Source organism: Leptonychotes weddellii, chromosome 11 (genome assembly GCF_054177405.1).
Source record: "Leptonychotes weddellii isolate Sample4059 chromosome 11, ASM5417740v2, whole genome shotgun sequence".
NCBI classification, from domain to species: domain Eukaryota; kingdom Metazoa; phylum Chordata; class Mammalia; order Carnivora; family Phocidae; genus Leptonychotes; species Leptonychotes weddellii.
Genome location: NC_138379.1, coordinates 12,599,422 through 12,626,066, shown reverse-complemented (window position 1 = coordinate 12,626,066; position 26,645 = coordinate 12,599,422). Strand labels below are relative to the sequence as shown.

General features: G+C 46.4%; 1 protein-coding gene across 2 annotated transcripts in view; it reads left to right on the top strand.

Moving 5' to 3' along the window:
• CSTPP1 (centriolar satellite-associated tubulin polyglutamylase complex regulator 1) overlaps positions 1-26,645 on the top strand; it is a 190,682-nt gene that overhangs the window by 154,244 nt on the left and 9,793 nt on the right. For both annotated transcript variants that reach the window (XM_081798170.1, XM_006730187.3), the window contains exon 4: positions 13,293-13,377. In XM_081798170.1, the coding sequence (XP_081654296.1) occupies positions 13,293-13,377 (85 nt within the window). The remainder of the gene's footprint in view (positions 1-13,292; positions 13,378-26,645) is intronic.

Below are 26,645 nucleotides of genomic sequence, written 5' to 3'. Positions count from 1 at the left end.
ACCGGTGCATGAAAGAAATTGGGTGGGTCCATCCTTTGATGCCACTGGAATATTTTTCATCTTTTTCCTTTCTTTTTGTATGCCTGCCAGTCCCACTGAAAGATAAGGATCAGGGTTCAGAAAGCCTACCCATTGTGTCCTTTCCCAGGGTGCAGAGCCACTATCATTTGGTTCACATTTTTATTAAAATAAGATGAGTGATTCACTCACATTACAGGCAGAGAATCTGTTACCAGGAAAACCATACTTTGAAAAACAAAGCTGATGGCTTTAAGGAAGAGTAACTGCTAACATCAATTTCCTTTCCCGTCCCAGTGCCATTTCCAGTCGCAAAAAAAGTCAGGCACTCTTCTGTCTCTAGCTGCCTCTTTCTCTTAGCCACACATATACATATAATTATAGATAGGGTACATTATATATGCCCACAAAAGACAGAAAACAGCAGGAAAGACAAAGGTGGATTCATCTGAAGAGATGTATGTGTTTATCTATGTCCAACCCTCTTTCTGGTTCCTTCTGTTTTTGTTTCTTAAGTCTATTTTTTTAGTTGATGGGTAGCCAGAAATCCGTCATCATTGGTGGAAGTCAGTGGATTCTGACGAGAGAACAGGCTGTGGTCTTTATAAATACGCCTACATGCTGGCAACAGCCTTCCCCTACTCACACAATCATCGAGAACCAGGGCCTTAGATTGTTTTTTTTCTTTTTAGTCTGTCTTGGTTCAACTCACTCTTAGTGAGTAACTTTTAGCCACTGCTTCTTTTTATATTTATTTAGAAGAGAAGGAAGATGCGTTTGAAGCAAATCAAATGCATAATCTTTTCCACTTCCTATTTATTCTATGGCTACTTTGGACAGCAGAAAGCCCAGAGAAATACTTTTGTTGGTTTTTTGTTTTCTGTGGCTTGCTTTCTCAGACAAGTCATCAGTTTTGCTGATAACTTTTTAAAATTCCATCCCAGGAGCACCTGGCTGGCTCAGTCAGTAGAGCGTGTGATTCTGGATCTCAGGGTCATGAGTTCAAGATCCACATTGGTGTAGAGATTGCCTAAAAATAATAATATTAATTAATATTAATAAAATTCCATCCCAACCGTCAGTCTGATTTTTTTTTAATTTTTATTTATTTATTTATTTATTTATTTATTTATTTATTTATAGGAGAGAGAGAGAGCACGAGCTGGGGGGAGGGGCAGAGGGAGAGGGAGAAGCAGACTCCCTGCCGAGCAGGGAGCCCGACCCCAGGACCCTGGGATCATGACCTGAGGCGAAGGCAGACACTTAACTGACTGACTCACCCAGTCACCCCTGTCAGCCTGATTTTGTTTTTTGTTTTTTTTTTAAGATTTTATTTATTTATTTGACAGAGAGAGACACAGTGAGAGAGGGAACACATGCAGGGGGAGTGGGAGAGGAGAAGCAGGCTTCCCGCAGAGCAGGGAGCCCGATACAGGGCTCCATCCCAGGACTCTGGGATCATGACCTGAGCCGAAGGCAGACGCTTGACGACTGAGCCACCCAGGCACCCCAGCCTGGTTTTAAATTGGAAAGGAAAAAGGTAGTTGGAAGCATATTTGTGTGTACATTAAAAATACTTTTCTCTTGCTAATCTGTGTTCAATCCTGTTAAAATTGCAGATACAGGTCTATAATGGCTTCAAATGTTTATTATTTTTGTTGTTCCCTTCTCTATTTTCTTATAGAGATTAGCAGCAAGTCACCTAAAAATAGAAAGGGTCTATCATTTTGTTTTGGGGGCAGCAAGGAAGCTGAGAGTCAGGGAGACCACATCTGACCCTGGAGCCAGCCTAGGAGAAGGATGAGAGAAAAAGATGAACTAGCTGGTAGCAGATTTAAATATTAACAGTAATACTAACAATAACAGCAGTTGCGGCTAACATTTACTGCATTCTCATTATGGAATTCACTGTGCTGGCTGTTTTTCATCCATAAGAAGACCTAAAAGCAAGCTGAGGTCCCAGGGTCCCAGGGTCCATATAGCAAGAAAGAAAGGGCATCATAAGGAACTGGCCCATGTTGTGGAAAGAGGCCTTGACCTGGAAAGAGAAGGCTTGCTTAGATCCTGGCTCTACCATTTACTTGGTGATTTTGTCCCTTACTGAGGCTCATTTTCCTTGTTTATAAAAATGGCAACAATACCATTTTCCTCTCCCCACCTCTCAAGGGTCTTATGGGGATCAAAAGTGATAATGCATATGAAAATGGTTTTCATGATTATACAGTCTCTCTATAAATATGACTCATCAGTACTTTCAGTCTGAGATGATAGAAGATTGGCAGTGCATTGACTCTCAAGGAAAGTGGTGTGCACCTGCCTTCAGGCAGGAAGTCTGTTATTCTCTCATCAATAAGAACAAAGGCAAGATAAAATAAACATGAGATAAGGAATAAGATTGTTTTAGCCACCCACTGGCTTGAGCTGGAGGACTTGGATGAATTGTTCCTTTTTGTTACACAGGTGCCATCCCACCTGTGTGCCTCAAAAGCAAGAGCGTGATAACAAGAGCAGGTACTGTTTATTGAATACTTTCCCTGGGCCATATACTAGCACTTTAAATTTACTCTCTCTCTTAATTTTTTTTTATTTGCATATAGTTGACACACAATGTGACATTAGTTGCAGGTGTACGGCATAGTGATTGGACATCTCTGTACATTATGCAATGCTTACCACCAGCGTAGCTACCAGTCTTTTTCTTTTTAAGATTTTATTTATTTATTTGTCCGAGAGAGAGAGCACAAGTAGGGGGAGCAGCAGAGGGAGAGGGAGAAGTAGACTCCCTGCTGAGCAGGGAGCTTGATGCGGGACTCGATCCCAGGACCCTGGGATCATGACCTGAACCAAAGGCAGACGTTTAACCGACTGAGCCACCCAGGTGTCCCCAGTCTTTCTTTTTTTAAATCATCGATTTTAATCTTCTCAAAAACTCTTCACGATTAGTATCAGTATTGTTCGTACTGTTACTATCATTGGTGTTAGTATTAATATTCACTCTTATTTCTATATGGCTTGCTCAGTGTCATGTGGCCAGTTAGCTGAAGAACCAGGATTTGGATCCTGGTTGGCCGATCCAGGAGGCTGCGCTACTTAAGTAGGCACTTAGGGGCTTAGTGGGTGAGTCCCACTTAGGAGTTAGAGTCAGGGCTTTGTAAACCATCCTCCAGAGAGCCCTAGAGTCTTAAAGCAGTGTTTCAGGCCTTCTCTCCCAGCCACTTCATCCCTTGCACTTCTAGGCTAGGTGAGGAGAAGGTTAAGAAAGGCTTTGTTTGGGGCACCTGGGTGACTTAGTGGGTTAAATGTCTGCCTTCAGCTCAGGTCATGATCTCAGGGTCCTGGGATTGAGCCCCACGTCGGGATTCCCGCTCGTGGGAAGTCTGCTTCTCCCTCTCCCTCTGCCCCCCCACCCCACCCCCGGTTGTTCTCTCTCTCTCTCAAATAAATTAATAAAATCTTTTTTAAAAAAAGTCTTTATTTCTATCTGCATTATACATTGAGTTTCCTTATAAGATTTCCATTGAAAAAAAAAGGTGATCTGTTTTAAAATTTTTTTCAACCCTCACATACCACATCTTTCTTATTTAAAGGTGAGAAAATGGAGGTCCAGAAGCGTTGTACCCAGAATAATGTGGTTAGTTATTTGCAGAACTCAGGCTGAGTTCTTTTCTCTGTGTCATAACATGTGTCTGTGGGAGATCAGACCTTTCCCCCCTTCAAAACAAAATGAAAACCCTCATTCTGGTCATAAAAACCCACGTAAGGAAATTTAAAATACTGCCTCTTTTTCAAAGCTTGAGTGAGGTTTTCCAGATACACCATCATTGAGAGGGCAGGACGTTTCCTCTCCCAGTAACCATGAGAAGGGACTGAAGTTCTATCTCCACCTCACCTCTTGTGCCTCTTTAACCATTTCTGTTCAGTTCAGAACAGGTTTGGGTCACAGGAGTTTGGCACAGCACTTGCTTCTCCCTGGATAATAATTACACCTTGGCTCTGAAGTCTCTGTTTCAAGGAGCATTTCCTATCTTCCTGTTTCCAACAAAAATGTAAAGTAGCAACACCTGGTAGAGCTGGACTCGCTGGTCTCTAAGATGTGAATGGGTGCAGATACTAGGCTTGAAATAGTTTCCCTGATAAGCTGCTGGGCCCTCCGAGAGCTTATGGCGCCGATATCCTGCCGCACAGTTTGGTGTCCAGAGCTGCCTCCCATTTCCTCAATAAATTGTCAGGAGACAGCGCTCGTGCCAGAGTGGCCAGCCCTGTTGCTACTGGAGAGAGGCTTTCGTTTCTCCTGGCACTGGTGCCTCCTTCCACAATGCCATATGGCTGCCCGCCCTGGCCGTGTGCAGCCCGTTGCGGTTCATGTCATCAAAGCTGTCGAAGACCGTGTCCTCCCCAGAACTCCCAACAGCTCCATCGTGATGGACAAAAGAGAGGGTCTAACGTGATATGGGGGATGTTTACCAGATCAGCTCAGACCTCTGGTTCAGTCCCACAGTGGGAGCTAGGGACGGCCCAGGTTTAGCCTAACAACCAGAGCAGATGGCCCTGATGTGCCGTACACAATCCCTGCGGAAGAATTTTCAGACCCGGATTAGAAATGCTCACATTTCTTTAAATCTTTGATAATACAAACAATTCCTAGGGAGTCTCTTTTGTTCTTTCTAAAAATTGCCATGTAATTGTTACTATGTTTGATTTAATACTTGCCTAGAATGCATATACTGGTGAAACAGAGTCACTTGATGTTGGGCTTAGTCATAATAAAGAAAGAATCTGGCTTTCTGCCCCTGTTTAAATGCACTAAACACGCTCTGGGGAGTAATGGGTTGGCAAAGGATAGTGTTAATAATGGCCCAACTACTCTACCCCACAGGGGTCGATGGAAGCCAGTCCTTCTCCATTCCTTTTGTAAAATCATTTCCCTTTCAGGGAACTAATGATCATTTCCCTCCATTTATAGTATAAAACAACAGTGCTGTCAAAAAAGGCAAAATTTCAGAACTCAGCCTGCTCTTCTTCTGGGGCTTTGCCCAACAGGAACATGGCTCTAGGCTGTTAGCAATCTTCCTGTGACTTGTGGGACCACATGCTACATGGAGAGTGAAGCTGTCAGACAGTCTTGCCTCCTTCCTCTCCTCTCCTCCCCACTCTCCCTCACTGCCCAACCCCCCCCCCCCGGCCTTGCGGAGTAGCACTGAGAAGTATTTACTCAGCTGCGGACTGGTACCAAAGCCTCAGGACACTGAGGGTAGGAAGGGGCGGTGTGGTCATGCCCCAAACTATCCATGTCCTTCCGAGCATCCCTTGGCAGAGCAGGCTGGCTGAGGGTGAGTGCCATTTAGAATGAGCATTCACAAGCCCTGCATGAAAGAACATAAAAACAATTGCAACTGAAAATTGGAGAGTCCACTCATGGGCTGTGGTGTTCTCTGGCCTCTGTGGCCTCCCATTGAGATTATGCAGCTAACCAACTAGAAGCTGTTCGATCCACTGGGATTCCCCATGGCTTGGTAGCATTTCATTATCTCTAGCTCTTGTCCTGGCACAAGCTCACCGAGCCATCAACATGTAGGCACTTACACAAATAAATTCAGACTAAACCCCACTTCATCCCCCATCCTTTTGGAGCTAAAAACGCTTAATTTCAGCTTTGGGAAAGCCTTTCTCTGAGTAAGGGACAAAGATATGGCCCTAGTTCCTTCTGTCTGGCACTCCTCCTCTGGTCTCCTTTAATGACACCACTCTGGCCCTGGAAAAGGCACCATTTCTCAAGAAGGGCAGAGGCATCTGAGTCTACAACCGCAGTTCTTCTGAGCAAATGTGTGGGCACACATGGTGGTCTTCAAGGAGGAGGTAGAGATGACTAAGCTGCTCCCATAGAGCTTCAGAGACAGGAATTTCGACAGCAAGAAGGCAGACCAGATGTGGAAAAGACAAGAGAAGGTCTTCATCCTTCTTTTCCAAGAAAGAAGGAGGTGAGAACAAGTTAGCCCTGGTTATTGGGCACCAGTTAATTTCTGATTAGATTCATTTCCTTTGTCAAAATAACCTCACCTATCACCCTCTAGGATTAGAGTGGAGATAACCAACAAAAGAATATTCTGAGTCAGGACTGGTTATCCTGAAAACTATAGTATTCACGCTAGAGTTGTAACAGTGGTAAAGGGAATTAATATGAAGTAAACCCTAGGCTTCCTCTGATTTTCATGATAGAATTGGTGATATATTCCTATGAAAACAAATACGCAAGCTGACTGGATTGAGCACTTAATAAGAAGGTGCTAGGAGTCAGCAAGCACATGGAATGTAGTCTGCCTGCCGGGATGTATCGTGTTCGCTGAGAATTGTGGTACCCACTGAACAGGACATTTCCCATTTTCAGCACTTTACAGCTCCTAGCATCTCCTCACATCCCCCCAAATTTGTAGACATGCCTCCTGTGCCTGGAGAGGCCCCATCTCTTTTTTTTTTTTTTTTAAGATTTTATTTCTTTATTTGAGAGAGAGACACAGCGAGAGAGGGAACACAAGCAAGGGGAGTGGGAGAGGGAGAAGCAGGCTTCCCGCGGAGCAGGGAGCCCGATGCGGGGCTCGATCCCAGGACCCTGGGACCATGACCTGAGCCGAAGGCAGACACTTAACTGACTGAGCCACCCAGGCGCCCCGAGGCCCCATCTCTTGAACTTGGGGTTGTGCGTTCGAGCCTCACATTGGGGGTAGAGATTACTTTTAAAAAATGTTTAAAAATAATAAATTGCCAGGCGCCTGGGTGGCTCAGTTGGTTAAGCGACTGCCTTCGGCTCAGGTCATGATCCTGGAGTCCCGGGATCGAGTCCCACATCAGGCTCCCTGCTCAGCAGGGGGTCTGCTTCTCCCTCTGACCCTCTTCCCTCTCGTGCTGTCTCTCATTCTCTCTCTCAAATAAATAAATAAAAATCTTTAAAAAAAATAAATAATAATAATAAAAAATTGCCTTATTTGATTTTTACAACAACCGCATTAGGTAGGTACTGTGGTTATTCACGTTTCTAAGAAGAGGAAACCAAGGTTCACAGAAGTTGTGTAACTTGTCCAAATCATACTAGTGGTTAAGGAGTAGAGCCGGGCTTTGAAGCCGGGTCATCTGATTACAAAGTCTGGGCTCTGTGCAATCTAATGTGGCCTGCCCCGAGGGTATCTATATGTTTAACTTCAACAGAAAGTCTGTCAGTCACCTGGCGTGAACAGTCCTACCATCAGAAGTCAAGTCCTCCACAAACCAGCTGGATCCCACCTGCTGGAGTAGAACTCGCGGGACCTTTGGAGCTAGACAGGCTTAGGTCTAAATCACCATTCTCCCTCCTCTGACTCGCTCTGTTTCCTTGAGAAGGTAATTAACCTTAGTTCAAGAAACCCTAGTTTCTTTATTTCTAAAATAATATTAGCAAATACTAACAGTGCTTTTGATGGACCAGACATTGTTCTAAGTACTTTACATTAACTCACAACAAGTGTATGATGGGGGCGCCTGGGTGGCTCATTCGGTTAAGTGGCTGCCTTCGGCTCAGGTCATGATCCCGAGGTCCTGGGATGGAGCCCCTCATCGTGCTTCTTGCTTAGTGGGGAGCCTGCTGCTCCCCTTGCTTGTGCGCTCGCTCACTCTCTCCCTCTCTCTCTCTGACAAATAAATAAATAAAATCTTTATTTAAAAAAAACAACTGTATGATGGTGGTACTATCATTATCCTCATTTTATAGGTGGGGAAACTGAGGCACAGAGAGTTTAAAGGTCAAGTAATTTGAAGTCAGTGGCAAAGCTGGGGTTTGGACCCAGGCCAGATAACTCTGGAGTCTATCTACAAGCCACAGTGCTAGACCGTACTGCCTCTGGAAAGGAGAGGGTCAAGGACGTAAAAACCCCTGGTCCAGAGCCAGGCACACAGTCAATGGGACTGTTACAAGGTGGAGAATAAGAATGTTTAACAGCTCTGACCACCCACAGAAAGAAAGGCACCAGTTTGTGGAGAGTGTTCTAATTTTGATCTTATACCAAAGCCGTCTTGTGCCTTTGCCTTTGAGTTTTCGGGACCTGCGGGCTGAAGCTTTCCCAGTTGGGGATGTGGGGTTCCTTTGGAGAAGGCATCTGTTGGTACATACCACTCAGCTTCCCTGCACCTGCCAGGAGGACGGGAGCCTGGCAGGTGGGCCGGGCTGGGAAATGGCGGCACCGGGTGTACTCCTTCCCCACCCCACCCCCACCCACCCCCCACCCCCCCCACCCCCCGGTGGCCTCTGGCCCAGCACCACTGGCTCTGCCTGCTGGGGCTACAGTCTTGTCTGTTGACAGTAATTAGACCTTTCAGACTAAATTTCTTACATGAAAAAAAATCCCAATTCACTTGAATTGTCTCCTTGATCCAGTTCACCTGGAGCTATTTAGTTCCTGCAGTTTGTTTGGAGGGAAAAACAAGCTCTTAAGCCTTCACACATTACAGCTGATAAGATCAAGGTGCTGAAAATGTTGGTTGGGTAAACGTTGGAGCCCGACTGCCTGAGTGTGAATTCCAGTTCTACCTCTTAAGCATCCATGACCTGAGTTGCGCCTGTGAAATGGGGATAACCATAGTGAAGATTAAATGAGTCGACGTAGGAAAACCCTTGCGAGAACAGTGCCTGGCCCCTAGTAAGTGCTCAGAAAACGTTGGCTCTCAATATTAAGCTCATCCAGGCCTCACACCCCCATCTTTCCCTCCCAGCCTAGGATTTTGCTCTGGGAAGCCATGTTCCCTTCCTGTCCCCCAGGCTCTGGACCCTTCTTTTCTCACTCACCAGATAGATGACAATTGACCCTTGAACAACACGGTTTGAACTGCACAGGTCCCTTTGTACGTGGATTTTTTTTTTTAATACAGTACCATAAATGTATTTTCTCCTTATGGTTTTCTTAATATCACTTTCTTTTCTCTAGCTCACTTTATTGTAAGAATACAGTATAAAGGGGCGCCTGGGTGGCTCAGACGGTTAAGCACCTGCCTTCGGCTCAGGTCATGATCCCAGGGTCTTGGGATCTAGTCCCGCATTAGGCTCCTTGCTCAGCAAGGAGTCTGCTTCTCCCTCTCCTTCTCTGCTTCTTCTTCTCCCTCTGCCACTCCCCCTGCTTTGTGCTCTCTCACTCTTGCTCTCTCTCAGATAAATAAATAAAATCTTAAAAAAAAAGAATAAGTATAGGAATACATATACAAAATATAAGTTAATTGACTATGTTATCAGTAAGACTTCTAGTCAACAGCAGGCTATTAGGAGTTAAGTTTTGGGGGGAGTCAAAACTTATACAGGGATTTTTGACTGCACAGGGGGTTGGTGCCCGTAACCCCACATTGTTCAAGGGCCAACTATTTCATCTCTCTAAGCCTCCATGTCCTTATCTAAGTGGGACTGGGAATAATGGAGTCTCCTTCATAAGGTTGTTGTGAAGTTTAAGTGAGTTAATTCAAGGCTTGGTGACTATTCAGTCTCATTACTGTTGTTCCTGAGGCACAAAGGGTTGCCTGAAAGGGCTTTTGAGATCTTGGAGAGCTCTCAGAAGGCCCAAAGTAGGCATTTAGGGTTAACTAGGGTCTGAGTGTAAGCCTCAGGAGCTGGGGAGACTGCTGGCTTGTTTGTTGCTAGGACAGTGGCTGAGGCTGAGCAGGCCCGTGGTAATAGTGAACGAATGAATACTGCAAAAGAGTATTTAAAAGCACGTTTGGTTCAGGGGCACTTGGGTGGCTCAGTCGGTTGGGCATCTGCCTTTGGCTTGGGTCATGGTCCTGGGGTGCTGGGACCGATCCCTGCATTGGGCGCCCTGCTCGGCGGGGAGTCTGCTTCTCCCTCTCCCTCTAACCCTCCCCCTGCTGGTGCACTCTCTCTCTCTCAGATGAATAAATTTTTAAAAAATCTTAAAAAAAATAAAAACAGATTTGGCTCAGGCAACCTGACAGAGAATTCTCAAGGCAGACCACTCCTGGGTGTTTAAGCATTTAAACTCAGCTGGGAACACTTTCTTCTTCTCTCCTATCTTTGCCCCCAGGACTTAAAAACAAAACTAAAATATCCCCCATTGTTTCGTGTTACTGTGTTCTAGACAATCTGCTAACTACTTTATAGACATCATCTGTTTTAATCTTGACTTCAACCCTGAAAGGTAAGCATCATCATTCCCATTTTACAGATGAGAAACTGAGATTTAGAGAGATTGAGCAATTTGCCCAAGGTTGCACAACAAGTAAATTGCAGAGCTGAGATTTGAACCCTAACCTGAGGGACAGGACAGGGACAGCTCCTATTTGCTCATCAATGTTCTGATTTTGGAACAAGTCTTATCACTCACCATTCCCCCAAATACCCACTACACAACTGAGGAGTGTCTCCAAGTAGCAGAGGCCTCTCGCTCAAAATCATGTGGCCTTGATATAATCTAGCCATTACATTAATAGAAGTAGAACTGCTGTCTTTGGGGCATCTGGGTGGCTCAGTCAGTTAAGCATCTACCTTTGGCTCAGGTCATGAGCTCAGGGTCCTGGGATTGAGCCCCACATGGGGCTCTCTGCTCAGCAGGGAGTCTGCTTCTCCCTCTCCCTCTGCCTTTGCTTCCCACTCATGCTCTTTCTCTCTCAAATAAAACCTTAAAAAAAAACCCAAAAAACTGTCTTCCACAATTAAGGTGGCAAAAGTTCTCTATTTGCCTGGACTTTCATTCATCTCTTTATCTATCTTCCTCATTTTACATTTAGGAAAGTCAAGCTCTAGAAGTGGTGAACAGGATGTGTTCTGTTATTCTGATGTATTTAGTATTTCCAAGAGCTATTGTTGCATTAGAGAAATACAGAATGATTTTTATAAATCATTCTTCTGTCCTTGGAAACAAGTATTTGAAGTACATGAGTTATAATATCATCAAGAACCTAAAGAGAGGGGCGCCCGGGTGGCTCCGTCGTTAAGCGTCTGCCTTCGGCTCAGGTCATGATCCCAGGATCCTGGGATCGAGCCCCGCATCGGGCTCCCTGCTCTGCTTCTCCCTCTCCCACTCCCCCTGCTTGTGTTCCCTCTCTAGCTGTGTCTCTCTCTGTCAAATAAATAAATAAAATCTTTTTAAAAAAAAGAATCTAAAGAGAGCTGAGGGTCTGGAAACCAGGAGGCTGAGATTGATGCCCAACCTTGTTTTTCTTGATTAAATATGAGAGTTACACAGTTCTCTGGGCTTCTCATTTTTCTCTACCTGGTTTACCCTCCCAAGGATATCTTGTAGGTAATTTTGGGGGACAAATATGGATTTCTGTGAAACACTTGGACCCCCAGGAATGGTATCAGATATATCCACCAAAGCTTGGCCTAGGAAAGCAATGACGATTCAAAGATAGAACTTTCCTTTGCAGGCGTATTTGTGCTTCACTGACATTGCATTTTTTACACACTGGAGGTTTGTGGCAACCCTGCATTGAGCAAGTTGATCGGCGCCATTTTCCCAACAGCATTTGCTCACTTCGTGTCTCTGTGCCATGTTTTGGTAATTCTCAAAACATTTCAAACCTTTTCATTATCATTATGGTTATCTGTGATCAGTGATTACAACTTGCTGGAAGCTCAGGTGATGGTTAGCATTTTTTAGCAATAAAGTATTTTTACGTTAAGGTGTGTACTTTTTTTTACACATAATGCTATTGCACATTGAATAGACTACAGTTTAGTGTAACCATAACTTCTACATGCACTAGAAAACCAAAAAATTCATTTGATTCACTTTATTGAGCTATTTGCTTTATTGCAGGGATCTGAACCAAACCCACAGTGTCTCCAAGGTATGCCTGGATTTATTTCCTGCCAGAAATCTCTCCTCTTTATACAGGGAGTTCTGGAGTGAGAATAATGTGGGAACCCATTAGACTCAATAGCTTTTCTCCCTTCCCTTCACCTTTCCTGCCCCTTACCTCAAATCTCTGAGACCATGAGGGGCTCTTCCTCCATCCCTTGAAGAACAAAACCTCTGACCAGGCTGTGCCCGAGGTCAGGCGAGTGAGGAGAGGAAAGTGCACACCCCATTGTGGCCGAGACGAAGGCCACAAAAGCCATCTTGATCCTTTGACCTACATTGACGCTGAGTCTGTTGCTTTGGTGTCCCTGACTTTGGCAGTGTGGTTAGTCTAACTCTCTGCCCCCACCTTGAATTGAGCTTTGATGAAAAAGTAGTAGGAGTCCAGGCCTCTCCCTGGAGATTTGGGGTTTTTATCTTGGAAAAGCATCAACCAAACTAGCAGGGCAGGAGATCTGGATTCCTGTGGCTTGGGCTAACTTAGGTCCAAAGAAACCAAGTGCCTTATGATCATCATCATCATTCCGCAAATGTGGCCATGCCCTCCGGATTCCCTTCTCTCGCTCGTTCTCCCAGTTAGGCTGGCTGGCAGGTTACCTGCTCTTGCTCTACCATTAACTTGTCCCTCCATATGTAAAATGCTTTGGTGTACAGAATACCTGTGGACTGCTGCCGCCTGGCTGGTCTAAAACCTTTTGGCTTTGGTCCGTGCAGTAGCAAAACAACCTTTACACATCAGTGTATTTCCTCTCCCTTGGGATCCCGAGATTTGCCTCTCTGGTTTTCTGATGGGCTAAGAGAGCCTCATCCGGGCTCATCTCTCCCAGACCACTGCTTCTGTATATCAGGATTCATTTGGTTGCCTTGATTGTGTATCTGGAACATTTGTCTTGGCTTCCTATAACAGGATGACCAGAGTTGTGTGCAATCCTGGATGACAGAGTAGTAAGGCCTGTGGGTTGCTATGATGTATTCTTCTCCATATACTGCAAGACTGAGTTTGCCTTAGTAGTGCTTCCAGATATTCTGTGGATGGTCTTTGGGCATATTGTGGCGAATGTTACCATGCCAGAGAACTTCAGCAGATTTAACCAGCTTTGAAATGACTCGTTCTTGTGGATTTTCATACCCAAGGAAAACCAAACTAAGAAGGCTGATCAAGGTGCCCCTCTTGTTCTCTTCTCACCAACCATTTTTCAAACCAGTAAAGCTCCTTTTGCCAAAATGTTGTAGCTGGGTATCTTCCACCCAGGAAAAACTTTGTAGAAACAGTGATCTTAAAATGTCACCCCCAGAGGTTAGTGGCCTGCGCACCCATAACACTGACTCAGCTCTTTGTAAGAGCTGCTCTGCTGAGACGAAGTCTGAAACCCTGGGAAGGGCCAAAGAGAGAGCAATACCTTTCCACACAGGGACCTAATGTGTTCCTCTCTGTTTCAACTTCAGATTTGCTGACCATGAGAGAGTATCACTGCTTGCTGCAATTGCTATGTCCGGATTTCCCGCTGGAGCTCACTCAGAAAGCAGCCAGGTATGTCCCCTGGGCTCTAGAAGCCAGTTCAGCCCTGTGTGCCAGGGCTTCTTAGAGAAACCAGAAATGTATACAAACAAACAAACCATTAGGAAGAATAAAAAACCATTAGGGAGAAACTGGCATTTGGAGGGGGGGGTCTATTTGGAATTTGCCCCAAAACATAATACTCACTTTCTGCCATTTCCAAAGGGAAGCCAAATGATCCTTTGTGGTTTCTGTGGGGAGACTTCGGGTCTGCAGATAGAGTTGAGGGGTGGTGAGATGAAGAGGCAAACACACACACATACACACACAGAAACCCCTAGAGAATATCCTGAGAAGAGAAGAGACAAGAGTTGGCAGAGACCAGTGAAGGAGCGGATTGAGGTTGAAGACTGGAAAGGCATGAAGGTGATAAAGCCCATCTGAGGGAAGGATAAATTGTATTATTTCTGCTAAAAGATTCTCAAGATTAGTCCAGAACCAGGAAGGCTTGGCAGAAATAGTTTAGAACCCCCTAATTTCTGCATTTGGTTTCACAGTCATTCACATTTTTTCACCAAATGAGGTCTTTGGACTATGCCTCCGTTAACTTCCTTAACACGGAATTTGAGCTAAGGTTGCAAATGGAAGGATTTCAAAAATTGTGTTGTCTGAAATTGCCAGAAAAGAGGATTTTTAGGAAAACTGTTGTACTATATGTGATGGATACCTGTCCTTATACATTTGTCCAAAGCTAGAGAACATACAACAGCAGGAGTGAAGGGTAATGTAAAGTACGGACTTTGGGTGATGATGATGTATCAGCGTAGGTTCATCAGTTGTAAGAAACATTCCACTCCGGCTCAGTGTGGGATATTAACAATGGAGGAGGCTGTGCATGATGGGAGCGGGGAGCATATGGGAGATCTCTGCACCTTCCCCTCCGTGTTGCTGTGAACCTAAAACTGCTCTAAAAAAGTAAAGTCTTGGGCGCCTGGGTGGCTCAGATGGTTAAGCGTCTGCCTTCGGCTCAGGTCATGATCCCAGGGTCCTGGGATCGAGTCCCACATCGGGCTCCCGGCTCAGCGGGGAGCCTGCTTCTCCCTCTGACCCTCTCCCCTCTCATGCTGTTTCTCTCTCGCTCGCTCTCTAAAAAATAAATAAAATCTTTAAAAAAAAAAAAGAAAGAAAAAGAATAAAAAAGTAAAGTCTTAATAATATTTTTTTAAATGCCCATCTTACCTAAATCATAATGCATGCATTTACCGTCATTGTTTCATTTAAATTCATTTACTTTAATTATCTCCCTTAATCCTTATAAAAACTGTTACCTTCCTATTTCCTGAAGAGGAAACTGATATAACTCAAAAACAAAACAAAACAAAAAAACGAACAGGAAGCGGAGGCTCAAAGAGGTCAAGTATATGGCCTGAATTTACTGATAGCTTGGAAGTAGCAGAGGCATGACTTGAACCCAAGACTGCCTGAATCCAGAGACTTTGCTCTTAACCTCCTCACGCTCCTACCTGCTCGTATTGTGAAATCATTTCTTCGTGGTGGTTCAACCCACTGAAACCACAGCTGCATCGGCCTATACTACCCCCAGAACCCTCTCAGTCCTTCTGAAATGAGCCAACCAGCTCCTCTGCCAACTGAAGAGATGGGAAGTCCTCTGCTGCCAACAATGGGCTCCAGCCTCACACTGGGGCAGGCTGTTTGCCGGTCACGGCTCATGCACTGATTTTGCTGGTCAAAACTTTGCCATGTGCAAAACTTGTTTAGTGATCACATACCCCAAAATCTTTCTCCCCCCTCATTGTTCAGTGGATACTTAACTCTTCCAGGGGCAATCGGCCACTGGTAAAAGCTGCAGTTCAACTTTTATCATTTTAACTTGCCTATTATCCAAAGGAGATTTAGATTTTTTTCCCCCATAGTTGAAAATAAAATGTGGGAGATTATCTCTTGCAATTTAAAAGCAGCCAAGTAAGGGCGCCTGGGTGGCTCAGTTGGCTAAGTGTCTGCCTTCAGCTCAGGTCATGATCTCAGGGTCCTGGGATCGAGTCCCACATTGGGCTCCCTGTTCAGCAGGGGGCCTGCTTCTCCCTCCCTCCCTCTGCCTACAGCGCCCTCTGCTTATGTGCTTGCGTTCTCTCTCTCTCTCTCCGTCAAATAAATAAATAAAATCTTCTACAAATAAATAAATAAATAAGTAAAAGCAGCCAAGTAGAGTTATCTTGAGATTTCTTTTTTTTTTTTTTTAAAGATTTTATTTATTTATTTGCGAGAGAGAGAATGAGAGACAGAGAGCACGAGAGGGAAGAGGGCAGAGGGAGAAGCAGACCCCCTGCCAAGCAGGGAGCCCGATGCGGGACTCGATCCCGGGACTCCAGGATCATGACCTGAGCCGAAGGCAGTCACTTAACCAACTGAGCCACCCAGGCGTCCCTATCTTGAGATTTCTAATGACAGCTCCCCTTGGGGTCAGATCATTTTAAGGAAGATTCAGCCCCAAAATTTTGGGGGGAAAACTCGGTACTCTTAAAGATCGTACTATGATTTCTACATAGCCAGATGATAAAAATCAACTGTGATCTCTAACTGAAGAATTCCTAGAGAACAGTTAGTGTGTGTGTGTGCACTATATGAGGGCAGGCAGGATCTATACCAGACTTGTTTGCTGCTGGATGCCTGTCGCTCAGCACAGTTCCTAGATGCATGCTACACACTCTGTCTCCTGACTGAATGAACATATGAATGACATCCCTTGTCAGGCATTTTACATGGTTCTAATAGTCCATGGTTCTAAGTAACTCTAAGAACAAAAATCAGCAACTGTATCCTATATTTTGTTCATTCACTTATATATTCATCACAAATTTTTCACAGCTTTTTGGGGATACAATTCACATACCATCTCATTCACCCATTTAGATTATAAAATTCAATGGCTTTTGGTATATTCACAGAGGATATTCATATCCATCCCCACAGTTAATTTTGGAACATTTTAATTACCCCCAGAAGAGATCCTGCACTCCTTAGCCATTACTCCCCAATTCCTCCCTCGTCCCCAGCCCTAGGCAAGCACTAATCTGCTTTCCGTCTCTATAAATTTGCCTGTTCTCGATCTTTCAAATAAATCCAGTCATGTAAGATGTGGTCCTTTGTGACCAGTTTCTTTCACTTAGCGTCATGTTTTCAGGGCTCATTCCTGTCATAGCAGGTGTCAGTAGGTTTCATCAGATGTTTCTTGAGTGCCGATTTCGTGCCAGGAGCTCTTATGCTCCTGGCAGATAAAGTTCGGGCCCCTCGAGGAGCTTAACATTGGGCTCCATTGCTGCCTGCCACCACTCTGTGACATCTCCCCTTGGTTTCTGACCTCCTTTTCTGAAAGGTGGATGGCAAGTTAATGAGGGTGACCTTCTGGACAATTTTCAACCCCCAGCAGCCACAGCTTTGCACTTGTCCCGCCCATCTCCCATACCCTCCCCAACAATCTGATACGTGTAAGTACGCAAAATTAGAACAGAAGTCACACAGTTATTTCCAATTCATGGATTCTTTTTTTTTTTTTTTTTAAGATTTTATTTATTTATGTGGCAGAGAGAGACACAGCGAGAGAGGGAACACAGGCAGGGGGAGTGGGAGAGGGAGAAGCAGGCTTCCCACAGAGCAGGGAGCCCCATCATGACCTGAGCCGAAGGCAGACGCTTAACGACTGAGCCACCCAGGCGCCCCTCCAATTCACGAATTCTTACAATTATTGATACCAGCCGGCTTCTGGAGTGGCGTTCCCCTAGCTGTGGCCAGAAGTGAAGCTTATCCCCTCCTCACCAAGACGCCTACTGTGTGACAGAAAATTTAGCCCTTTCCAGGAGGAGGAGGAAGCCCTGTAGCCAGTCCTCGTCAGTAGCAGTGCGAGGGGACTCTGGGGATGCGAGGATAAACAACAGAAGGGCCCAGTGCTCGGGGCGCCTGTGTGGCTCAGGTGGTTGGGTGTCCGCCTTCGGCTCGGGTCATGATCTCAGGGTCCTGGGATCGAGCCCCACATCGGGCTCCCAGCTCGGCAGGGAGTCTGCTTCTCCCTCTCCCTCTGCCTCTCACCCTCCTTGTGCTCTCTTTCTCTTTCTCAAACGAGTAAAGAACAAATCTTTAAAAAAAAGAAGAAGGGCCCAGCGCAATCCTCGGGGTACTGGCTATGAAATTAGAGGTGAATTCAGGACTGGGGGAAGTTTGTTGGCTCCCTGTGTATCAGGCTTTTGGGTCAACCCCGCCTCCCCAGGGCCATTCTTTCCCCACTCTGCTCCAACTGGTGTGTGTATAGAAAAAAATTGTATATATCCCAGAAAGTGCTCTCTAATAGTTTAAACTATTCATATTTTGTCCTGAAGGTCAAGATCCCAACTTCCTCACACACAAGACCAGGCTTCTGATCAAAATCACAGTGGGGGGTGGTCAGGCCTCCAAGGCAACTACTGTTGCCAGAAGGGGCCTTGCATTCCCCCGTCTCATGGCTGGGCTGACTTTATTCGGGGCCCCGAGGTCTGGGGACAGGCGGCAGAAGGAGGCTCCAGTCTGTGATGATGTGTGCAGAGAAGAATGTCATCCACAGGCAGCTGTGCACCAGAGCCTGTTCAGGGACCTGGCGTCTCACGTGTGCCTGGCTTAGGGGCCGCGAGCACTGTGCTCGGGCCCTGGGGCAGCAGGTGTGAGCGGGAAGCACAGGAAAGGAAAGACAGCAAATGGGCTGCAGGACAGGCCTACCCACAGATGCCCCCCACCTCATGCATTCCTGCAGCGGTGGAGGGCATTAAGTAGGTTTGTTTTTGTTTTGTTTTGTTTTGACAGAAAGAGAGACACACAGCAAGAGAAGGAACACAAGCAGGGGGAGTGGGAGAGGGAGAAGCAGGCTTCCTGCTGAGCAGGGAGCCCGATGCGGGGCTCGATCCCAGGACCCTGGGATCACGACCTGAGCCGAAGGCAGACGCTTAACGACTGAGCCACCCAGGCGCCCCGCATTAAGTAGTTTTATCCTTAAATCTCTGTCTCCATCCCCCATGGACTGTGAGGCTTTCCCCGAAGGTGAGGAGTATACAGTTGGAGCCAGACTTCTTGAGCTCAAATTCCCGTTTCACAGTTTACCAGCTTGTGCCCTTGGGAAAGTTATTTAATGTTTTTGAGCCTCAGTCTCCTCATTTGTCAAATGGAAATAATAATAGTTGTAATAATTGAAGAAGTATGTCATGTGCTTAAAGTAATGCCTGGCACAGAGTAAACTTTCAGTGTTAGAAGTGGTAGTACTAACCCTGACCTGTAAGAGCACAAGCATCATGGCCTTGGAAAGACCAGGCGGTCCATGCCACTGGTGTGCTATTAACTGGATGACCTTGAGGATTTCTCATAACTTCTCTAAGCTTTGTTTCCATATCTGTAAAATGGGGAATAATAGACAATAACTCATAGGGTGGTGTAAGTTTTAACAACAACAACAAAATTATATATATATTATATATAACATAATATACATATAATATATGATATACATATATATTACATATTATATAGTATACATATATAACATAATATATATAATTTTGTTGTATACATACGTTGTATATATATAGTTTGGCACATTGTACACCTTCAATATATAATAGTTTCTTGCTGTTAAAATAATGTTGGCATTATTTTTACCAGATTTTTAAAAAAATAAGCGAGAATTTCCTCAGCTCCCTAAGGCAGTTATTTCTGGCCTTTTTTCACTTCAGAACACTAAGAAAAAAATATACATATAACAAGAAGTCAGTAGAGATAGAACTGCCCGTGATTAGCCTGCAGGCTCTGGCCCCTTACCTCCTGGGCCAAGAGGATCATCACACCTGTAACCCATTCAAGGTGCAAGTGACATGGGGTCACCTGCAAGGCTTATTAAAGCCCAGATGGCGCATTCCATCCCCAAAGTTTGGTGGATCCTAGGTGGGGCTCTAAAATTCATATTCCAAAAGCTTCCCAGGTGACGCTGACAGTCTGGGACGACACTGGGAGAAGTACTGATTCAGGGTATTGCGGGCCAGTCTCATCCTGGCGTTTTTAGAATTCATTGCATCAAAAGGAATTACATTTCCTTCTCTCTCTTGTCATCTAAAACACGATTTAACTCACTTCTCCCTCACCGAAGCCCAATTCCCTAGTGAGTAATACATGTTTAATAGGGAAAGCTCTTTTATCATGGTTATGTGCTAAATACACATAGTGACCCGAAAACACACAAGCTCCTTAGGAATCTGGTTTTAGACATAGCAACTCACCCCCATTTAAGAGGGTCACTTTTCAGCTGGCCCCTGTGTCACAAAGGCCAGATACCTAATGGTGAAGGACTCAAGTGCTGGAGCCAGACAGCCCGGGACTCAAATCCCAATTCCTTCACTTACTGGCTTACGATACTGACCAATTTCTCTAAGCCTCAATTTCTTCATCTGTAAAATGGAAATAATAATAACACCTGCCCCATAAAATTGTTTTTAGGATTTAATGAAATAATGCATGTAAAATGCCTGTCACGCGGCCCTCAAAAAATATCACCTATTTTAAGAAATTGTAACGAGTGAATGGGGAGTGGTTCCTGTATTCATTTTTCAAATGTTTCCTGAGCATCTACTATCTGCCAAACTTCATGCCTTGCACTGAGGAGACAGCTTTATGCTTTCTTAATGTCTGTCTTACTTTATGCCTCTCCCTGGCAATATCTTTCCGCCTAGATATCTTCCCCGGCTTGCCCCAAAGGGCTTTTGCCAAAACAGACCATCCTTTCCTTCTCCATTCTTTCATTCACCAAATAGATATCAAGTGCCTCTTATGTGCTGGTCCTTATCCTTGTGAAGAGGCTAACGGGAAGCCAATTAGATGTCATTCTACCACTCAAGGAGCTTACAAACTGATAGAGCTGCAGACATTAAATAAATGAAGTGCCAAGTGCTATAGGAACACACAAACAGGAGACTAGACCTAACCTGGGGAATCATGAAAGGCTTTTCCATGAGTAAGAGACGTTGAGTTTGGGGCCTAAAGGATTAGTAAGAGATGACCATGCCCTAACAGCTAAGAAGACTTAGTTACGAGGTCACCATAACTAAGATAGTATGGTCCTAGGGGCGCCCGGGTGGCTCAGTCGTTAAGCATCTGCCTTCGGCTCAGGTCATGATCCCAGGGTCCTGGGATCGAGCCCCACGTCGGGCTCCCTGCTCTGCGGGAAGCCTGCTTCTCCCTCTACCAGTCCCTCTGCTTGTGTTCCCTCTCTCGCTGTGTCTCCCTCTGTCAAATAAATAAAATCTTAAAAAAAAAAAAAATTTAAAATAAAAAAAAATTAAAATTAAAAAAAAAGATAGTATGGTCCTAGAGTAAGGACAGACAAATGCATCACAGCAGACAGGCCAAAGCAGACCCACGCATTTATAAAAACGTGATATATAAAAAGATAACATTGCAGAGCAGTAGGGAAAAGGATGATTCAATAAGCATTGATGGGGCAATTGGTTACTCACATAGGAAAAAATAAAGTTAGGTTCCTACTTCATATCATATTCAGAAGTCAGTTTCACATAGATGACAGACCTACATGTGGAGGGCAAAACTATAATATTCTTAGAAGAGAGGAAAATATATTTATGGCTAACAGGTATCTTAAGATACAAAAAGCCAAGAGGTACCTGGGTGGCTCAGTCAGTTAAGCATCTGACTCTTGGTTTTGGCTTGGGTCATGACCTCATGGCTCCTGAGACTGAGCCCCATGTGGGGCTCTGTGCTCAGCGGGGAGTCAGCTTGGATATTCTCTCCCTCTGCCCTCCCCCCACTCTCTCTTTTCTCTCTCTCTCTCTCTCTGAAATAAATGAATAAATCTTTTTTTAAGAAAAAGATTTAAAATTTTCTGCTCAACCAAAGATAGCATAAACAAAGTTGAAAGACAAGCCAGAGACTAGAAGAGGATATTTATGTGTGTAACTAACAATAGATTGGTCTGCAGAATTTTTAGTCTAAAGAAGTTTTGATGAAGAACTCCTACAAATCAATAAGGAAAAGATGAAGAACCTTAGTACAAAAATAGTCCAAGGATATGAGCAGGCAATACACAGAAAACCCTAACAGCTAATAAGCACGTGGGCATGTTTTCGTGCCCAAACTCACTAGGAATCAGGGAAATGCCAATTAAATCGAGATGCCACTTTACATCAAATGACAAAAATTTTGAAGTCCGATAACACAAGCATCAGTGAGGATGTGAAACTCTCATAAAGTGCTGGTGGAAGTATAAATTGGTACCATCACGTTGAGGCAATTTAGGAAAATCTAAAAAAGTTCACAAGTAGGGGTGCGTGGCTGGCTCAGGCGTTAAGCGTCTGCCTTCGGCTCAGGTCATGATCCCAGGGTCCTGGGATCGAGCCCATGTCGGGCTCCCTGCCCAGTTTACAGGTATACCTGGTTATAAGGAAATACGCAGCATTGTTTGTAATAGCTACCATTGGAGTGCTCTGCACGCCCCTCCGCAGAAGAAAGGGCAAAGTGTGGTATCTACATACTACTCAACGGTGTACAGCACGAAAATGGGTACAGGTAGAAATATATGCAGCAACACTGATATCTCTCAGAATATCAAGTTCCAGAATGATAGAGTTTGAAAACAAACAAAACAAAGCAGATAATGTTTTAAGAATATAGGCATTTGTGTGAGTTATTATGGTATAAAAAACACACAGACGGATACTCAACCCCCAAGTTCCCATAGCGCTCCTGGAGGAAGAAGGGTGGAGGGGTGGGGTGAGGGAGGGGTGCACAGATGGTCTCAATGGCATGTGTAATCTTTTCCAAAGCTTTTCCAAACTGAAGCAAGGATGGCAAAATGGTAAGGTTTGATGAATTGGCTAGGGGTCCATAGGTGTTTGTTATGTTGTTCTGTGTCATTTTCTGACATTTTAAATATGTCATTTACAACAAGAGGGACGGGCAGGATGGAGGTAGAGAGTGATGGGCACGAAGAGCAGTCGAAGGGAAATCAGCAGCCTGGAAGAGATGCCAGGCTCTCACCAGTGATGACCTAGAGGAGCTTCAAGAAGCCAGTGGTTCTGGAGTTTGAGGAGTTTGGGGACCAGAAGGGGAAATGAGAGTCCCACAAGGCCGTGCACTGGATTTGGTATTTATCCTAAGAGCGAGAAACAGTTGGCCCCCCGCTGCCAGGCTTCTCGGGAGGGGCGGGGAGAATGGGGTTGAAATGGCTGTGCTAGGGCCTTCAAGATCTGTGCGGAGAGAAGCAGTATGGGGGCCTCAGCTTCCCAGCCCTCCTGGGGCCAGTGCTCTACACTGCGAACAAACTCCGAGAGTGGAAGAAGGGATAGCGTCCCCAGGAAGGTGGTATTGCCACTAGAGAGGACGGAGCCTCCGTGTTCTGTCCGGGTACAGCTGTGATTAGAGTCAGAGAGACCTGTGTCTGAATTACAGCCCCTGCCCTTGGCCAAGTTTCTGAATCTTTCTGAACCTGTGTGTTCTCAGTGAAGATATTCCTTGAGCTGACCTCATAGGATTAATATGAGAAGGAAATGAAATGACAGATGTATGTTCCTTACTGTTAAGTATGTCGCTTACTGACACAGTAAGGCCCTAATGAATATTAACCATTGTTAGTTGATTGTCTGCACTCTCTGGATCAAGCTGCGTAGGCACCGCAGGGCAGGTGGGGTTTGGGGTACCCTAGAGATGCATGCTGGAGCCAGGGGAGAGCCGTGGCCCGGACGTCCCAAGCGGCTCTGCGGGCCTGGACTTGCGGCAGCTCGTGCAGCATGAGCGTGCACCCCCCACAGTCCAGAAGAGGGGCGACCCTAAGGAAGCGTCCCAGGAAACCTCAGCAGCAGCTTCTTCCCCTCCCACACCTGCAGAAGGTGGCCAGCAGGTGGTTTCATCCTCACTCGTGGATACAAAAGCACAGCCCGCCGAGGTGCATCCTGAGTCCCAGCACACTTGGGGACCCACCTCACCCATGAAAGACCCCGGCCGTCTGACCTCCTAAAAGAGGTGTTGTCATGGAAGGTGGCTCTTCTTTCTGGCCCTGGCAGAGGGCTGGCTTCCCCCCAGAGTGGGCTCGAAACTAGATAGCTGGCTTCCGCTGAGAGCCTCCCCGTGGTTGGGTGCTGGTAGCGCTCACTTCCTCCGAGCTCTATTTTTACTTGCTATTTTGAGCTCTTCCAGCACCTTAAGCCAACTAGAATACACTTATTGATAGCAACTCATGCTTATTTTGAGTGTTCATTATACATGGAACATAGTGCATCATCATATGGACTTTTCACCAGAATCCTGTGAAATGGGAACTATGATCACCTCCTCTCTTACACGAGGACACTGAGGCTCAGAGAGACCCGATAACATGGCCAGTGTGCAGTGGAGCTGGCCCCTGACCCCCGGGCTGCTGGCAACGCAGAACGCCAGGCAGACGGGGCCACTCGCGCCCTGAGTCCGGGGACACTGACCCGGGCCGTGAAGAGGAAGTTGGCAAGTCAGTAGGTTCGGACTGAAAGCTGTCCTCAGCACCCACGTAACCCCCAGCCAGCCAGCCCGTCCCAGCTATTGGAAGCGGGCGAGGGAGGGAGAGAGGGGCCGGCCCCCTCGGGGTTAGCTCCGACCCTGCCAAGTGTCCTTTCTTCATTCCAGAATGTTGCCTGCCCCAGACTCCACCCTCCACATGGTTCTGCTCAGAGCCCACCTGAACTGCACTGCCTGACGTCTCTCCCACGGCCCCTCTCTCCAGTCCTGCGGCATGGCCTGCAAGGATCCTTGCAAGGTCTTGCTGACAAGGGTTCCCTGCTGGCTCCATGTGGCTCCTCCAGGGGTCCGTTAGCAGGAGGCCTCTGGCGGCAAGCGGTGCAGAGCCAATAGCCATCAAATGGAAAACAGCACATGTAGGTGACCTCGTTTCCAAGAGATTCCTTCGTGAGCCCTTTGGCAGCGGTGACAAGTGTGAGTCCAGGATGAAGGAGCTGCCTGTGGGACACAGGGCCTACAACCTGGGCTTGTCCCTGTCACCAAAGGCAAAGACAGGCCTGTCGTCTCCTGCCTGCCTTTCCCCACAGTTCCGCCAAGATTCCACTGCCAGATACCCAGAACGTTCATGGGTCCAAGCATTCGTCTGGAGATGGACAGTGCAACATGCCATGTTTCTAAAGGCCTCTTTCTGTAAGTCTTTCAGACGTTTCGGCGGCCACAGGCCCTCCGAACAGCAAACTGCAGAACCAGCATTAACAGCAAAGCTGCCCGTTCTGTCCCACCCTTGGGACCACACACTTGGTCAGAGCTGGAAGAAGCTCTTTCATGCTTTTGGGAAGTATGAGCCTTCTGCTTAAATATCTCTAGCCACAGGCAGCTCACCCCCTCACAGAGTAGCTGTACTCACAGAGCTGAGCAGTCTGAACATCTTCTAGGGCCAGACTTCAGATCCCTGTTACATCTTCCTCAGAGGCCGGTCTTCAAGAGTCAGGTCTCGGGGCGCCTGGGCGTCTGACTCTTGATTTCGGCTGAGGTCATGATCTCAGGGTCATGGAGACCTGCTTGGGATTCTCTCTCCCTCTGCACCCCCCCCCCAAAAAAAAGAAAAGTCAGGTCTCAGCCCACACTTCCTCCTTAGTCTTTTCTTCTAAGCTAAAGGATCTAAAGGCAGTCATTTGTCTGATGTCGTGGTTTGTGACTCACCACTCCTATTGCATGACTCTAGTTTGTTCCTCTTAAATGGAGTATCCAGATGTCAGCTGGCCAGGGGAAAAGAAAAGAGTACTGTGGCCCCTCTTATGTATTTATTCATGCTTTCCTTCATTCAACAAATATTTACTGAGTGCCTACTATGGGCCCTGCACATGCTGGACCCTGGAGTCAAGCCACAAGCTGAGATACAGAGGTCCCACCTGGTGGATGTTATGGTCCTGGGGCAAAGACAGACATGAACAGGATGAGGTCACAGGGAACTGCGGAAGCTGGTAGCAGGGAGGCCTACTTCTACCTAGTGTGGAGTGGGGAAGGCTTCCCACAGCGGTGCTCTTTAGGCTACGATGTGAAGGAGCGGGCATTCGGTGGGTGAGGAGGGTGGCATGAAGGGCGGGGAGCGTTACAGGGAGGGGGACTGGCTGGTCTGAAGAGCACGAGGAAGGAGGGAGCATTGGGAAGATTATTAAGGGTCAGTGTGACTGGAATACAGTGGGGGAGGCTGCCTGTGGCCTCCAGTGCATCTAGAGGGATGAGGGGAGGCAGGGAGCGGATCACGTGGACTCATAAGTCAGAGTAAGAATGGCGGATCCTGGTCTAAGGTCAATGGGAAGCCCGTGAAGGGCCTTAAACAGAGTTGTAAAGTGGTCAAAATCGCATTTAAAAAAGTTTTTGTGACCACAGTGTGGATAGTCAACTAGAAGGAGGCAAGAGTCGTTGCAGAAAGCCAGGCAGGAGGGCATCCAGCGGCGCACAAGAAAGATGCGGAGGTGGGCATCGGAGGTGGCCGTGGACGTGGAGAGAAGTCGGCAGGCTCAAGAGGCATGTTAGCAGGGGATGGCTAGGACCTGGTGATTGATTGCCGTGGGGCGGGCAAGGGAGGCCGTTTCCAGGAAGCCCACAAGACTTAAGGTCTCGGGCTGAGCAGAATAGGGGGTGGTGCTGCTGTTCCTGAGAGCTGAGACCCAGGTGGCTGTTTTGGCAGCCAGTTACACTGCCCGCAGCCGAGAAAACCCTTCCGTCCTTTGCACACATTCTGCTGGGATCCAGCCACATGTCCCTTAGAAAGAGAAAGAGATCCCCTGCCACGGTCTGCTTCCCCCAACCACCCTGCTGATCCCTCCCGACCAATGTCAGTTCCAGCCCGCCGAAGAGCCGCCCTGCTGCCACGGAGCCTGCCACGCTTACGTGGTGGCTCTCCTGCCCTCTGACGGCTGCCCCCTGCCCCAGATGCCCATCTTAAAAGAGGCTGCTAACGTTCACAGTATAGAATGGCCCCAACAGAGGCTGCAGGGCGCCTGTTTGCTGCTTCTAGTCCTCTCTGTGGCTGAGGGAGGAAGATGTTTATGGCAATTGGCTTCAAAGCCCTGGTGTGGCAGGGCCTGTCTCGGGAGCATGCTGATCAGCAAGAATTACAACTTCTGGAATTAGACAGTGGTGATGATTGCATAACTTTGTGAATATACTGAAAAACACTGTACGCTTTTAAAGGGGAATTTTACGGTATTTGAACTGTATCGCAATATAAATGAAGAAATAAAGAAAGAAATAGTACATGGAGGTAA